The following is a 14,607-nucleotide window of genomic DNA, read 5'->3' as shown; positions in this document are numbered from 1 at the left end:
ACTAATTCACCCCAAACAAACAGAGCTCCTCAACGGAGGAGTTGCAACTTTAAACAGCCGCCTGCAAAACCTTGCGGCCGACGGAAGCATATGAAGATGCACTCATATCAACCTTGTAAAAGTTGGAAAAGGTGTGAACGGACAACCAAGTTGCTGTCTTACACACTTGTGAAACAGACGCTTGATGTCGGAAAGCCCAGGAGGCACCAAAAGCCCTGGTCGAATGTGCAGTGACAGGAAAGGGAGGCGCCCGCCCTTTAAGAGCATAAACCTGGATGACGATCTGCCACTGAGAAATGGTGGCCGACGAGACCGCCAGGCCCTTCTGTGGACCAGACACCGACACAAACAGTGAGTCAGACCTCCGGAACGGAGCCGTATCAGACAGGTTCCCCCTGCAAGGCACGTACCACGTCTAAAGTATGGAGAGCAGCCTCTTTAGGATGCGACGGCCGAGGACACAAGGAAGAAAGTACAATGTCCTCATTTAGGTAAAAAGCTGAAACCACCTTCGGAAGAAAATAAGGCTGCAGGCTTAGCGCCGCCTTATCCTTATGGGGTACCAAGTAAGGTGACCTGCTAAACAAGGCCGCCAACTCAGAAACTCGTCTGACAGATGTAATGGCCACTAGAAAAGCCACTTTCTGAGATAGTGTCAAGAGAGGAATTTCTCTGATGTTCTCAAAAGGAGGCTCCTGAAGAGCCAAGAGCACCAGATTCAAATCCCATGGAGGAAGCTGTGGTCTAATTGGGGAAATCACATGTCTAATCCCTTGCACAAACGTACCCATCAGTGAATGGGTCGCCAAGGGTCGTTGAAAGAAAACCGCCAGGGCTGAAATCTGTCCCTTAATGGTGCTTAAGGTAAGTTTCCGATCCACTCCACACTGCAAAAACAGCAGGACCCTGGAAATCGAATATGCCCGTGGACGGCACTCCATCTCCTCGCACATAGAGATGTAGGCCTTCCAAGTGCGATGGTAGATCTTCCGAGAAGATGACTTTCGTGCCCTCAGCATGGTTGAAATGACCGAATCCGACAGACCTCGGTCCCTTAGTACCTGGCTTTCAATAGCCGTGCCGTTAAAGCCAGCGACTGTAAAGCAGGATAAAGTATGGAACCTTGAGACAGAATGTCCTCCCGCATTGGCAGCCGCCAGGGCGCATGAGGTCAGTGTACCAGGGATGCCGGGGCCAATCCGGAGGGATTAGAATCACCGGAAACCCCTCGGCCTCTACTCTGCGGAGCAGACGAGGAAGCAACTTCAGTGGAGGAAAGGCATAAATTAGCCGATACTGACCCAACGGTGCCACCGACGAGTCTGATGCGTCTGCCCAGTGATCTCTGGAACTGGCCACGAACCTCGACACCCTGCGATTGAGTCGAGAAGCCAGGAGATGCATGCCCCACCTCCAGCAAAGGAGTTGAAACACCTCGGGTTGTAACGACCATTCCCCCTGATCCAGCATTTGGCGACTTAGGTAGACCGCTTGCCAGTTTTCTACGCCCAGAATGTAAACGACTGACAGAGCCAGCACGCTCCTTTCTGCCCACCGCAGGATGTGAGCGACCTCCGCCACCGAGCTCCTTGTTCCCCCCTGATGGTTGACATAAGCCACCACCGTGGCATTGTCTAACTAGATCCTGATTGGACGTCCTTGTAGCATCTGCGACCACGAGGAGAGGCACAGCCTGATCATTCGAAGTTCTAGTACATTGATCGGCAGGCGGGATTCGTCCGGAGTCCAGCGACCCTGGGCCGACTGGACCCTCCAGACTCCCTCCCAACCTGTGAGGCTGGCGTCCGTCGTGATCACAGTCCAATGGAAGGAAAGGAACGACTTCCCGGACTGAAGAGTCGGGGATCTCAGCCACCAACTCAGAGAAGCCCTGACCAGGTGACTTACCTGAATCTAACGATCCAGAGACAACAGAGATCTGTTCCATTTGGACAGGATCTCCTTCTGCAAAAATCGAGTGTGGAATAGGGCATACGGTACTGCCTTGAAGGAAAGTACCATGAGGCCCAGAATTTGCATGCAAAATGGAGAGACGACCATTTGCGGGATGCTAACAAATTTCACCGCCGACTGGAGTGTCTGCAACTTCTCCAAAGGAAGGAAGACTTTCGCCTCCGAGTAGTCCAGGATCAATCCTAGGTACTCCAGACGCTGAGTCGGTACCAAGACCGACTTCTGAATGTTCAGCACCCAACCAAATTCCCGGAGGGTCTGACTGGCTATAGACACATTGTCCTCTAATTCTGAGCCAGAAGCAGCTCTCAGAAGATCGTCTAGGGAGCCCACGATAGCAATGCCTCGCTGCCTCAGCAAAGCCAGAATCGGGGCTAGCACCTTGGTGAAAACTCTTGGTGCGGACGCTGGGCCAAAGGGAAGAGCCACAAATTGATAGTGGTCTTCACCTATCGCAAATCGCAGAAACCTCTGATGCAGATGGGGACATGCAAGTATGCGTCCTTGATGTCCAAGGATGCCAGAAAATCCCCCTGATGGAGTGCAGCAACCACCGAACGAATTGATTCCATCCGGAAATTTCGAACCTTTACAAAGGCATTGAGGGCCTTGATATCCAAGATTGGACGGACTCCGTCCTTCTTTGGGACCACAAACAGATTCGAGTAGTATCCCTGAAACCTTTCTTGTAGTGGTACAGGTAAAATTACCCCGCTCCTCAGTAAGTCTTGAACTGCCTCCATTAAAGCAGTCCGACGAGTCGGGAGAAGAGGAAGATTTGAGGGAAAGAATCTGTTCGGCGGATAGGAAAGAAACTCTATCTTGTACCCTGAAGTGACCACCTCGCAGACCCACTGGTCGGAGAGCAGGGAGGTCCACCGATCTGCAAACCCGCAAAGTCGTCCCCCCACCCATGAGTCGGATGGGGAAAAACTTCATTCGGTAGCAGGCTTGTTAGGCTTGCGCACCCAGGGATGCTTTTGTCCCCCAGCTGGACCTTTTGTCAGTCTGGGAAGATCTGCCCGCGGGCCCTGACTGACAAAAATACCGCTTTTGCATGGCATACGGCGTGGCTCCTTCCCCTTAGAGGACAGAAGGAGAAGTGTGCTCTTACCCCCAGTGACATCCTTAATAATGTCATCCAGCGAGGTACCAAAAAGCCTCCCACCTCTGCCAGAGCGTTTTTGGATGCTTGGTCAGCGAACCAGCATTTCAGCCAAATCAGGCAGCGCAATAACACCACAGATACAGAGGCTCTGTTCATAGATAAGGTTCGCTTTGTGCGACCCAAATGAAACTGAGACCTGCGTGGACGTCTCGGCTGTATCCTCCAGCTTGAGGGAATCCCTCACAGCATTGATAAGTGCACTCACAAGCAGGGCTGTGGAGTCGGTAGATAAATGTTCCGACTCCTCAGTTTTATGTACTTCCGACTCCCCGACTCCGACTCCTCTGTATTAATATGCGAATGTATTTTATACATTCCTTGAGGGAAAGAAACGCAACCTACCACAGGACTACTGGCTGGGAAGCCAACAGTCTACTGTATTGCACAGTTTAAGCAAAAGAAACACAATGAAAACAACGTTTTATAAAAAAAAAATGTATTAATCAATCAAGTGGCTGGATAGTAGCAGCAGGCATAAACATCAGGAACAGGATCTTTACCAGTTCAAAAATACAAACCACATTATTTGGTTGTTTTAGAACAAAAACAAAGCTTATCTATAATGAACCAAAAACAAAATCTGTAAAACCTAGAAATGGTTTATATTAATCTTGAAATGTAGTTATAGGCTTAGCAAATGCAAATCAATTCAATGTAGAGTTCTAAGGAAGAGAATTGCCTCTGCCAGATCCTCTTTCATAGAGGCTCTAAAGTCAGACTTTATTATTTTTAGGGCTGAAAATAATCTTAGAGAGGTAGTTGGGCTGCTGCTTTCTCCTTTGTGTGCTTATCTGCTGCTGAAGATAGGGCAGTGGGAGGATCCAGGAAGGGGCATTTATTCTAAAACATGATTTTCCTAGGAGAATCCCATAGTCATGTTTAAAGTTTAAGCTAATAATCGGAGTTTACAAGTTTTTATAGCCTTAGCTAAATGACAGCAGTTTTTCCAATGGTTTACAGCTTCAGTCTTGAACTATTGGCCCTCCATTCCCTTCACTTATACAAGTGTCTCACTCTCTAGTCCTGCAAAAAACATATTTACTTATCAGTGAGAGGCTAGGTTACACATGGACGCTGCGTTCCCTGTAAAAGCAGAACACAACACTATGGAAAGTATAAGTATTGCAGCTCCTAATTGTGCGTTGCGTGCCATATAGTGAAGCACATGAAAAACATGCTTCTTCACGGTCATTTAACGTGTTCGTTTTGCGGTTACGTGAGGCACTGCATGCATTGGTCTTTATTCTTACAGTAGAGAAGTCATTCATTATAACTTTTTGTGAATTGGGACATTTAAACTTGCTTTTTTTTTTTTTTAATTCCAATCTAAATTTAGTAGGAGTCGGAGTCGGTGCATTGTTTGCCGACTCCGACTCCAGGTACCCAAAATTTCCCCCGACTCCTCGACTCCACAGCCCTGCTCACAAGTGCCCTGTCTTGCGCTGACCCGGACGAGGGATCCTCCTCACCGGGAAGGTCCTGGTCCGCATCCTCTAACAATCCAGAACCAGGGTCCTGTGCCGCAGCCAGGCCTGAATCTGAGTCAGAGCATTACCTAGAAGAATGGCGGGGGGAGGGGGCGTTTTTTACCCCCCTTACGCCCACACACCGCTTTCACCCTGGCAACAAATGACTCCAGGACTGCCGACAGTGTATCCATGGGAACCGCAGGTGCAGGGGCACTGGTTGTTGCCTCAGGAATGTTTGGGAAAGAAAGGTCAGCCACTGACTCCATGTTGCCCACTGACAACCTTAGGGATGTAGCCAAGACAAAAACGTCCACCCTCCTATGCTGCACTGACCGGGGGGGGGGGTTACCCAGGGGACTGGCCACCCAGGGGACTGGCCACCCAGGGGACTGGCCACCCAGTCGGAATCTGTTCAGCGCCGCTGCCCGCTCTCCTTTCACCACCAATGGCAAATTCAATGATAACCACAGGCCACAGGCAGGCGCTACTAAAATGGCACCCAAATACAGCAAAGTGGACGAGAAGGCCGCGGTGGAGGCTTCCCACAAAAAGACTACCCCCCACAGAAAGCGGGCCTGGACACCCCCACAGACCCTAACCGGGACCTGGAGTCCTACAAAGGTATACCCCAACTGCAGCGAGCCCCGCAAGGTAAGGAGGAAAAAAGGGTGACAGAGGGAGAGGAAGAGGAGGACAGGAGAACCCCCTTCCCAGGAATGTCCAGCTGTTCCATCCTGCCGAGGCAGGAGGAACTGTACTTACCCATCCCTGCTGGTGCGTTCCTGACAGACCTTCAACCGAGTAGTATGGAGTAGCTGTCAGGCCGGTCATATGTGAACCCTGGAGCATATAGCTCACCCGCCACCCCTGGAGCCATTGGGTATGTTGTGGCCAACCCAACGCATAGCTAAGGTCTGCTCACGTGCGATGGCCGGACTGGGGGGGGGGGGGACTACAAGGATCTATATTATCCAGCCTGTCACCCAGCCGGCAGTTGATAGAAGATTCTCAAAAAATAAAATAATAAAAATGTCTTCAGGACCCTGAGTCCAAAGGGAGCCAGGTCCTACTCCTCTACTAGGCAGAAGAAAACTGAGCTGCTGTCTGCAGGACGGAGGGTTATGTCTGGAGGGACTGCCCCTTGGGTGGGGCTGTTCAACTCTGTTAAAGTAACATGTATTTAAATATCTAAAATGTTCTGCCTAGTCCTCTCCTATAGAACAGGAACATAACCCACAAGTCAAGATTTATGGAAGCTATGTCCGTCCATGGACGAAAAGAAAAAAAATTGCAAGCATAAACTATTCCCAAATACAACCTACTATATACATAAACCAGGGCTCGACAAATCCCGGTCGCGAGGTCGACTAGAAATGGCGCCCTGGCGACTTGGCTTGGAAGGTGGGCAAAAAAATAAAAAAAAATTGGTTCCATAGGACTGGTGCTCCACGGACTAGGCCGAAGCCGCGGCCTCGCCTAAAACATCCTGCCCGCCGCTCGCCGCGATCCTGGGAAAAGGCCGCAAGCCTTTCACTGCCATCTTCTTCCCTCTAATTAGAACCCCCAAACATTATATATATTTTTTATCCTAACACCTTAGAGAATAAAATGGCGATCGTTGCAATACTTTCTGTCACGCCGTATTTGCGCAGCGGTCTTAGAAGCGCACTTTTTTGGGAAAAAATTACACTTTTTTTAATTAAAAAATAAGACAACAGTAAAGTTATCCCCATTTTTTTAAATATTATGAAAGATAATGTTACGCCGAGTAAATTCATACCCAACATGTCACGCTTCAAAATTGCGTCCGCTCGTGGAATGCCGACAAACTTTTACCCTTTAAAATCTTCATAGGCAACGTTTAAAAAAATCTACAGGTTGCATGTTTTGAGTTACAGAGGAGGGCTAGGGCTAGAATTATTTATCTCGCTCTAACGATCGCGGCGATACCTCACATGTGTGGTTTGAACACCGTTTACATATGCGGACGCTGCTCACGTATGTGTTCGCTTCTGCGCGCAAGCTCGTCGGGACGGGGTGCGTTTTCTGGCTCCTAACCTTTTTAGCTGGCTCCTAGATTCCAAGCAAATTTGTCAAACCCTGCTGTAATCTATAAGATTACAGTATACTGTATGTAAGGCAGGGGTTGACAAATTTGCTTGGAATCTAGGAGCCAGCTAAAAAAGTTAGGAGCCAGAAAACGTGCCCCGTCCCGACGAGCTTGCGCGCAGAAGCGAACACATACGTGAGCAGCGCCCGCATATGTAAACGGTGTTCAAACCACACATGTGAGGTATTGCCGCGATTGGTAGAGCGAGAGCAATAATTCTAGCCCTAGACCTCCTCTGTAACTCAAAACATGCAACCTGTAGATTTTTTTTAAACGTCGCCTATGAAGATTTTAAAGGGTAAAAGTTTGTCGGCATTCCACGAGCGGACGCAATTTTGAAGCGTGACATGTTGGGTATGAATTTACTCGGCGTAACATTATCTTTCATAATATAAAAAAAAAAGGGGGATAACTTTACTGTTGTCTTACTTTTTAATTTAAAAAAGTGTAATTTTTTCACATTTTCACAAAAAAAGTGCGCTTGTAAGACCGCTGCGCAAATACGGCGTGACAGAAAGTATTGCAACGATCGCCATTTAATTCTCTAGGGTGTTAGGATAAAAAATATATATAATGTTTGGGGTTCTAATTAGAGGGAAGAAGATGGCAGCAGTGAAAATAGTGAAAAACAACATTAGAATTGCTGTTTAAAGGGTCACTAAAGGAATTTTTTTTTTTAGCTAAATAGCTTCCTTTACCTTGCTGCAGTCCTGGTTTCATGTCCTCATTGTTCGTTTTTGCTTTCATGTTGCTGTAAATCCTCTCTGTTTTGGACACTTCCTGGTTGCCTGTTTCCTGATAACCACAGTACTGGGAGATTTCTCACGGTGGTCACTAATGTGATTATTGTGTGTAAAACGAAACTGGATTGGTGCTGAGGAGTTTTAGACAAAGTATCACTGATCTCTATTGGCTGACTGCCCTCTAGTGGCTCTCTGTACATCAGAGAACCAGCAAACAACAGCAAAAACGAAACTACACTGCAGGCACATTATATGATTGTTTTTTTATAAATTTTTAATCATTTTTAAAAGGAATCAGTTAACTATTATGTCTCTATGCCCTGTAAACAGTCATTTCAGCAAAAAAATTTTTTTCCTTTAGTGACCCTTTAACTTGTAATGCTTAACTTGTAATACCAACGGCCACCACCAGATGGCCCCAGCTTACAATTCAAGTCGCCAGGACCCTATTTCTAGTCGCCATGGCGACCTGGCGCCCGGGATTTGTCGAGCCCTGATGTAAGGTGTTTGTTTACCGTTTTGAATTTGGCGCGGTTCTCCGCCCCCGTGCGTCGTAACGTCGCAGGGAACGGAGATCGGCGGCACACAGAGGCACTGTGTGAATCGAGCGAGCACCCGCTCGCTCACACAGCGCGGTGGCATCGCTGGATCCAGGGACAAGGTAAGTAAACACTGCCTGTGGATTCAGCAAGGCAAGCCCAAGTCTGACTCTGGGTTACCGATCGCAGCACAGAAATGTAACCCCAAATCAGACTCGGGAATACCGCCAGGGGGGTTAATCCGATACCTGCGCCAAGTAGGAAACCAGATATCAGGCTGGTAAAAAGCAATGATAATAAATAATATGAATAAAAACACATTCAGTCGAATAAAAGGTTCGTAGCAGCACCACCATGTGTCAGCAAAACTTCAGTGTGAACACACCACCACCAAACTGAAAGCCGCTTACCAGAACCACACAAACATTAGGCATGTAGACAGATTTTATTCAATGGGCTTCACATCAAATTAGCATCAGACTGGGCAGGGAGCAAATCTCAAATTGCACCACATCGATGATTGAACATATCCTCGGTATATAAATAAAAACGGACCATAGCGCGATACCGTACGAAATATTTAATAAAAATGCATAAGACATGTACTTACAAACATCTCATGATTAAAAGCGTGTATGTATGCCGGCCGGCAATAGGAGCCCTTCCTCCTTCAGATGGAACGCGGTAATGTCAGTGTGCGCCTTCCCAGACGCCGTTTCGTCATTAACAGACATTCTCAATGGGAATGTCTGTTAATGACGAAACGTCGTCTGGGAAGGCGCACACTGACGTTACCGCGTTCCGAGGATATGTTCAATCATCATTTGCTGACACATGGTGGTGCTGCTACGAACCTTTTATTGGACTGAATGTGTTTTTATTCATATTATTTATTATCATTGCTTTTTACCAGCCTGATATCTGGTTTCCTACTTGGCGCAGTCTACTTTTTTATTGGACTTTATATACTTATTTCATTTCTTCTGCTGCCTTGACGCATATATATTTAGAAAGTTTTTTACAAGCGCAGTTTTTTCTCTCTATATTAATTCGATACCTGTTTTACCCTAGGCTGGCATCCTCAGCATAGCATGGGGGAGAAGGCCAGACAGCCTCAAAGATGACCGGTGCGGGCAGTTACATACACCATCTCAAAAATATTCCAATTGCACACCTTCCTGGAGAGTGGCCAATGAGAAAAGAGGGTGCTGAAGCGATCACCAGCTGGGAACTGGAAAAGCAATCATATAGATATATTCGCCAGCACACCACGGATCGTTTAAAACATCCAAAAAATTTTAATGCATAGAAACGATCACAGAAAACAGCAACGTTTCGAAGTCGCACAGGACCTCTTCGTCAGGCAAGTGATACAGACTTATTACAACTCAGTGATATATAGAACACCAATCTCACTGTATAGCTTTTTATAAAGCAGCCGACAGCTGTTTCTCCTCCTCTCCCTCCTGTGGCTGTCAGCTGCTTTATTGAAAGCTATACAGTAAGATTGGTGCTTATAACTGACAAAACACTGCTGCACCAATCACCCCGACTGTCCCCTGTGTCTTCCCTTGGCTCCTGGTGTCCTTCTCTGGTGCCACCCCCCCCTCCTGGATCTGTCAGGATGGAGAGCGGAGGAAGGAGCCGGTAAATATGTCATTTACCAACTCCTTTCTTTTCTGAATGCACAGTCAGTGATCACGGACTGGGGCTGATAAAATGAAATAAAAAAAGAATTGTAATAAATAAAATATTTAAAAGGTTAAAACCGTCCACTAGCTGACAAAGCTTTTCGATATATTCAAATACACCACTATACACACTCATAATCTTCTCAAGTGCCAAACAGAATCTCCAAAACGTCTAACCCCATTTAAAAATCGCTTTCAGAAAGACCCCTACCTGTAGGGCTTCGTTTCAGACCTGTACGCCTCACTTACTGATTTTATGGGACCTCACAAAACGTCAGACCAAGCCACCTGTAACCAAATACGGCCGGGCTCTTCTAAATGCTCACAAAATGTACCGACTCAAGAGAATACCTACAAACTGCCTCCACATTAGTACATTACCCCCGATGCGTGTAATCAAATTTGTCCCCTCTGCATTCCCCTTTGCTTTTAGGGATGCATGGAACACTGCACTCAATTCCATATCTGGTGGTCTTGCCCGAAGACGATGGAATTCTGGATACAATTCTATACTACAATTATCAGATCTATGCTCATTGTCTCCCTTGCATGTAATTCTAGGAGGCCCGAGCGGAAGTCGGAGCAGATACCTGTCAAAACTAGGTAGCCGCGCCCCCCCCCCCAAAATAAAAATAACAAATGTGGCATGTAAGGAGTGCTTAAAGTGGTTGTAAAAACCCTTTTGTCTGTCTTTCATCCATAGGTAAGCCTAGAATAAGGATCAACTATAGGTAGTGGAAATATCTCCTAAACGTGCTCCGTTTGGGAGATAATTCACTTGTAGTGTGCTGATGTCGTTATCGGCGCATGCGCTGTGAAGAAACGGACCGCCTTCTTCCCAAGCGTGTGCTGTGACTGACAGCTCTTGCGTGCATGCGCGGTAGTGACGTCACACGGCCAGTCACAGAGCCGGAGTCCGTGGCCCCGGAAGGAAGAGGAGTGAAGCTGGATGCAGCCTGCACAGGGAACAGCGCAGGCTTCGTTTGCAAGTAAGGGTACTTTCACACTGAGGCGCTTGGTGCGCTGGCAGTAAAGCACCGATATATTTAGCTACGTTTTACCGTCTTGTTTGCCGCTATTTTCGGGTGCTAGCGGTGAGATTTTAACCCCCGCTTGTGGCCAAAAAAGGGTTAAACCCGCCCGCAAAAAACGCAGCTTTGCGGCGTTTTGCGGGTGGTTTGGAGGCGCTACCCCATCGATTTCAATAGGCAGGGGTGCTATAGAAGCAGTATTTTTACTGCTCCTACTACGCCTCAAAGATGCAGCTGGCAGGACTTTTTTTAGCGTCCCGCCAGCGCAACGCTTCAGTGTGAAAGGCCTCAGGCTTTCACATTGGATAGAAAGGAGCGGCTCTTTCAGGGCGCATTGCAGGCACTATTTTTAGCGCAATTGCGCCTGCAAAGCACCTCAGTGAGAAAGCAGCCTTAATGTCACATAATGGGCTAGTATGCGATGCAAACTAGCCCATTATGCTTTTAATTTGCAGGGTTTGCATGGAGCAAACGAGGAAGTAAAGCCTCTTTAAAGCGGAGCTTTTACTTTTGGGTCAAACTCCGCTTTAAATTAAAACCCTATAGTTTTGTTTAAGGATGAGCTCTGGCGTGTTCGCATGCTACACTTGCAGAGCCCGCCAGGAAGTGTGCATGGCGCTGTGCTTAGCGCAGCGCCGTGCACACTTCCTGGCGGGCTCTGCAAGTGTAGCATGCGAACACGCCAGAGCTCATCCTTAGTTGTTTTACAAATACTCACATTACATCTCTGCTTCATGTAGACACCCATATGCCATTACTCCTTTGAACCAGAAAATCCCAAATATTGTAAAAATTAGCTCCTTCACTGTTCAAGAGTGCATTCTCATAAGACTGAGTAGTCTCAGCTTTCTCAGAATAAATCACAGTAATTTCACCCTGGTCTAGGTCAGTGCACTTGAACTAAGGGAAGGGGGTAGGGTATGCTTCTTTTCTTACCCCCCCCCCCCCCCTATTTTTTTCACATGGGGCATACTACAGTGAATGCCTGTGTCGAGAGCCATGTTTCCCCATACAGGGATGCACAGATGTTCCATGCATCCCTGTGCAGATAGTCCCATAGATGTCAACTGGATGCAGCGTCTGCACAGACACACATACTGCTCCCAATCTGACATCCATGGGGGATGCACAGGCCTGAATGCAGACAGTTGAAGTTTGAGGACACCACCCGCACCCACATAAATGTCAAACTGGGAGCAGTGTCTGTCTCTGTGCAGATGCTGCATCCAATTAACATAAATGGGACAGCCTGCAGAGGGATGCATGGAACATTGTGCAGGTAAACATGGCCTCATATAGGAATGCGCTGTAGTACTCTCCATGTTAAAGCAGAGTTCCACCCAAAAGTGGAAGTTCCGCTTTAAGCCCTCCTCACGTGCCACATTTGGCATGTAATTTTTTTTTGGGGGGGGGGGGAGTGGGGGCTTCGGTAGGAGTGGAACTTCCTGTCCCACTTCCTCCTTCCGCCTCGGCGACTTCTCTTTGCGCCTTAGGCGGCCCCTCCGTCGAGGAGCAGAGCTCCGGACGGCCGCGTTGCTGGACCCTGGGGCAAGTAAGTGTCTGTTTATTAAAAGTCAGCAGCTACACGTTTTGTAGCTGCTGACTTTTAATAAACACCAAAAGGCTGGAACTCCGCTTTAACCACTTCCCGACCGCCGCATGTATATGTACGTCCACAGAATGGCACGTACAGGCAAATGGGCGTACATGTACGTCCTTGCCTTTCCGCGGGTCCGATCGGGACCCCCCCCCCCGCGCTACATGCGGCGGTCGGGTTCCCTCGGGGCGCGATCCGGGACGACGGCGCGGCTATTCGTTTATAGCCGCTCCGTCGCGATCGCTCCCCGGAGCTGAAGAACGGGGAGAGCCGTATGTAAACACGGCTTCCCCGTGCTTCACTATGGCGCTGCATCGATCGAGTGATCCCTTTTATAGGGAGACTCGATCGATGACGTCATTCCTACAGCCACACCCCCCTACAGTTGTAACACACACTAGGTGTACACTAACTCCTACAGCGCCACCTGTGGTTAACTCCCAAACTACAACTGTCATTTTCACAATAAACAATGCAATTTAAATGCGTTTTTTGCTGTGAAAATGACAATGGTCCCAAAAATGTGTCAAAATTGTCCGAAGTGTCCGCCATAATGTCGCAGTCACGAAAAAAATCGCTGATCGCCGCCATTAGTAGTAAAAAAAAAAAAATTAATAAAAATGCAATAAAACTATCCCCTATTTTGTAAACGCTATACATTTTGCGCAAACCAATCGATAAACGCTTATTGAGATTTGTTTTACCAAAAATAAGTAGAAGAATACGTATCGGCCTAAACTGAGGAAAAAAAATGTATATATATGTTTTTGGGGGATATTTATTATAGCAAAAAGTAAAAAATATAGAATTTTTTTCAAAATTGTCGCTCTATTTTTGTTTATAGCGCAAAAAATAAAAACCGCAGAGGTGATCAAATACCACCAAAAGAAAGCTCTATTTGTGGGGAAAAAAGGACGCTAATTTTGTTTGGGAGCCACGTCGCACGCAAAACCTGGCCTGGGCATTTAGCTGCCTAAAGGTCCGGGGCTTAAGTGGTTAATGAAGCCTTTGAGTGTAAATGATGTGTGGTGCCATTCTGCAACCTCCCACCTACCTGAACAATCAAGTACTTCTCCCCACAGGTGTGTACCTGCCTGCACAGCATCCATTCACAGTTCTGTGATTGGAAGACTACAGCAGACGGCCTCCTAGGATATACTTCTTCAAACGCCATAGCAGAATGTCCATACCTGGAGGAACAGTCTGCAGAAAGCAGAGCATTGCACCCACGAAGCACTGCTCACAGGTGCAATGCTCTGCTTGCCCCAATTGCAAATGATGAACACATGCACATTTTTTTCTATTGCTATATGGGTGCATTTATTACCCGAATGCTTGTTTTTATGGAGGGGTAGGCAGACTTCGCATCTTCCTTCAATTGTTGTATAGAGAGGCTGTAGACAATATGAGGAGCTGTGCACACCACAGCATGGCCTGCTTTCACCTACAGAGCCATTTTGGGACACGGGGCCCCTGAACAAATCGACAAGTCACATGACTCCCGTTATATGCCCCTTGAACCCGTCACCGAACACCGCCACAACACCCGACACTCACACTTATCGGCATTAAAAACAGTCAATAATCAGACCTGCTGTTGAAAACCTGCTACGCCTCCTCGGGTCCGCCATATTGTCCCTCTACGTCATCAATGAGCGACGTCCGAGCAGTGCGGGGTGATGGTGGGGCTGTACTGTATACAGGAGGAGTACTCCTCATAGATACACATCACAGAGCTCCGCCTGACTCCTCCGTTTACTGTATTCATTCAGAATTTCCGGGAATTAAATAATGCAATTGAAAAAAACAAGCAATTAAAATAAATACTCCCATTTTATTTACCGCATACTACACCATTGGAGATTTTCAAGAATACGTCGCATTACACTGCTGTCAATGTGATCATTTAGAATCTCGGTTTTTCCGGATTATTTAAGACTTTCCATTTATTAGATGATTTGTTTATTCATTTTGGACATTCGTATTTTATGCACACTTGCACTTCATCTTTTGTTTGTCATTTATCACTTAATCCACCTAGTGGACATTGAGGGTATTATTATTCATGTTATTGGACTTTTGCGCAAGATCACTTAATTTTCATTCTCTATTTTTTGTGTATTGTAAACACTAACAGGTTTTGCTGCACTTTTCACAAAAACATTTTTTATTAGTTAAAGCGGATGTCCCCTGGAAAAAAAAAAATATTAAAAGCCAGCAGCTACAAATACTGCAGCTGCTGACTTTTAATATCAGCACACTTACCTGTCCTGGAGTCCAGCTCC

At 47.0% G+C, this 14,607-nt stretch overlaps 1 protein-coding gene across 1 annotated transcript in view; it reads right to left on the bottom strand.

The window, feature by feature from the left end:
* The window catches only part of LOC120917326 (pre-mRNA-processing factor 39-like), a 78,796-nt gene extending 64,779 nt beyond the window's left edge, over positions 1–14,017 (bottom strand). The window contains exon 1 of the mRNA XM_040328544.1: positions 13,914–14,017. Coding sequence (XP_040184478.1) covers positions 13,914–13,953 — 40 coding nt within the window. The 5' untranslated portion in view covers positions 13,954–14,017. The remainder of the gene's footprint in view (positions 1–13,913) is intronic.
* Positions 14,018–14,607: the final 590 nt, after the last annotated feature.

The sequence above is a fragment of the Rana temporaria genome, chromosome 11, assembly GCF_905171775.1.
Source record: "Rana temporaria chromosome 11, aRanTem1.1, whole genome shotgun sequence".
Classification (NCBI taxonomy): Eukaryota; Metazoa; Chordata; class Amphibia; order Anura; family Ranidae; genus Rana; species Rana temporaria.
Note: the sequence above shows the minus strand (reverse complement) of the source record. Positions and strands in the feature narration are given on the sequence as shown.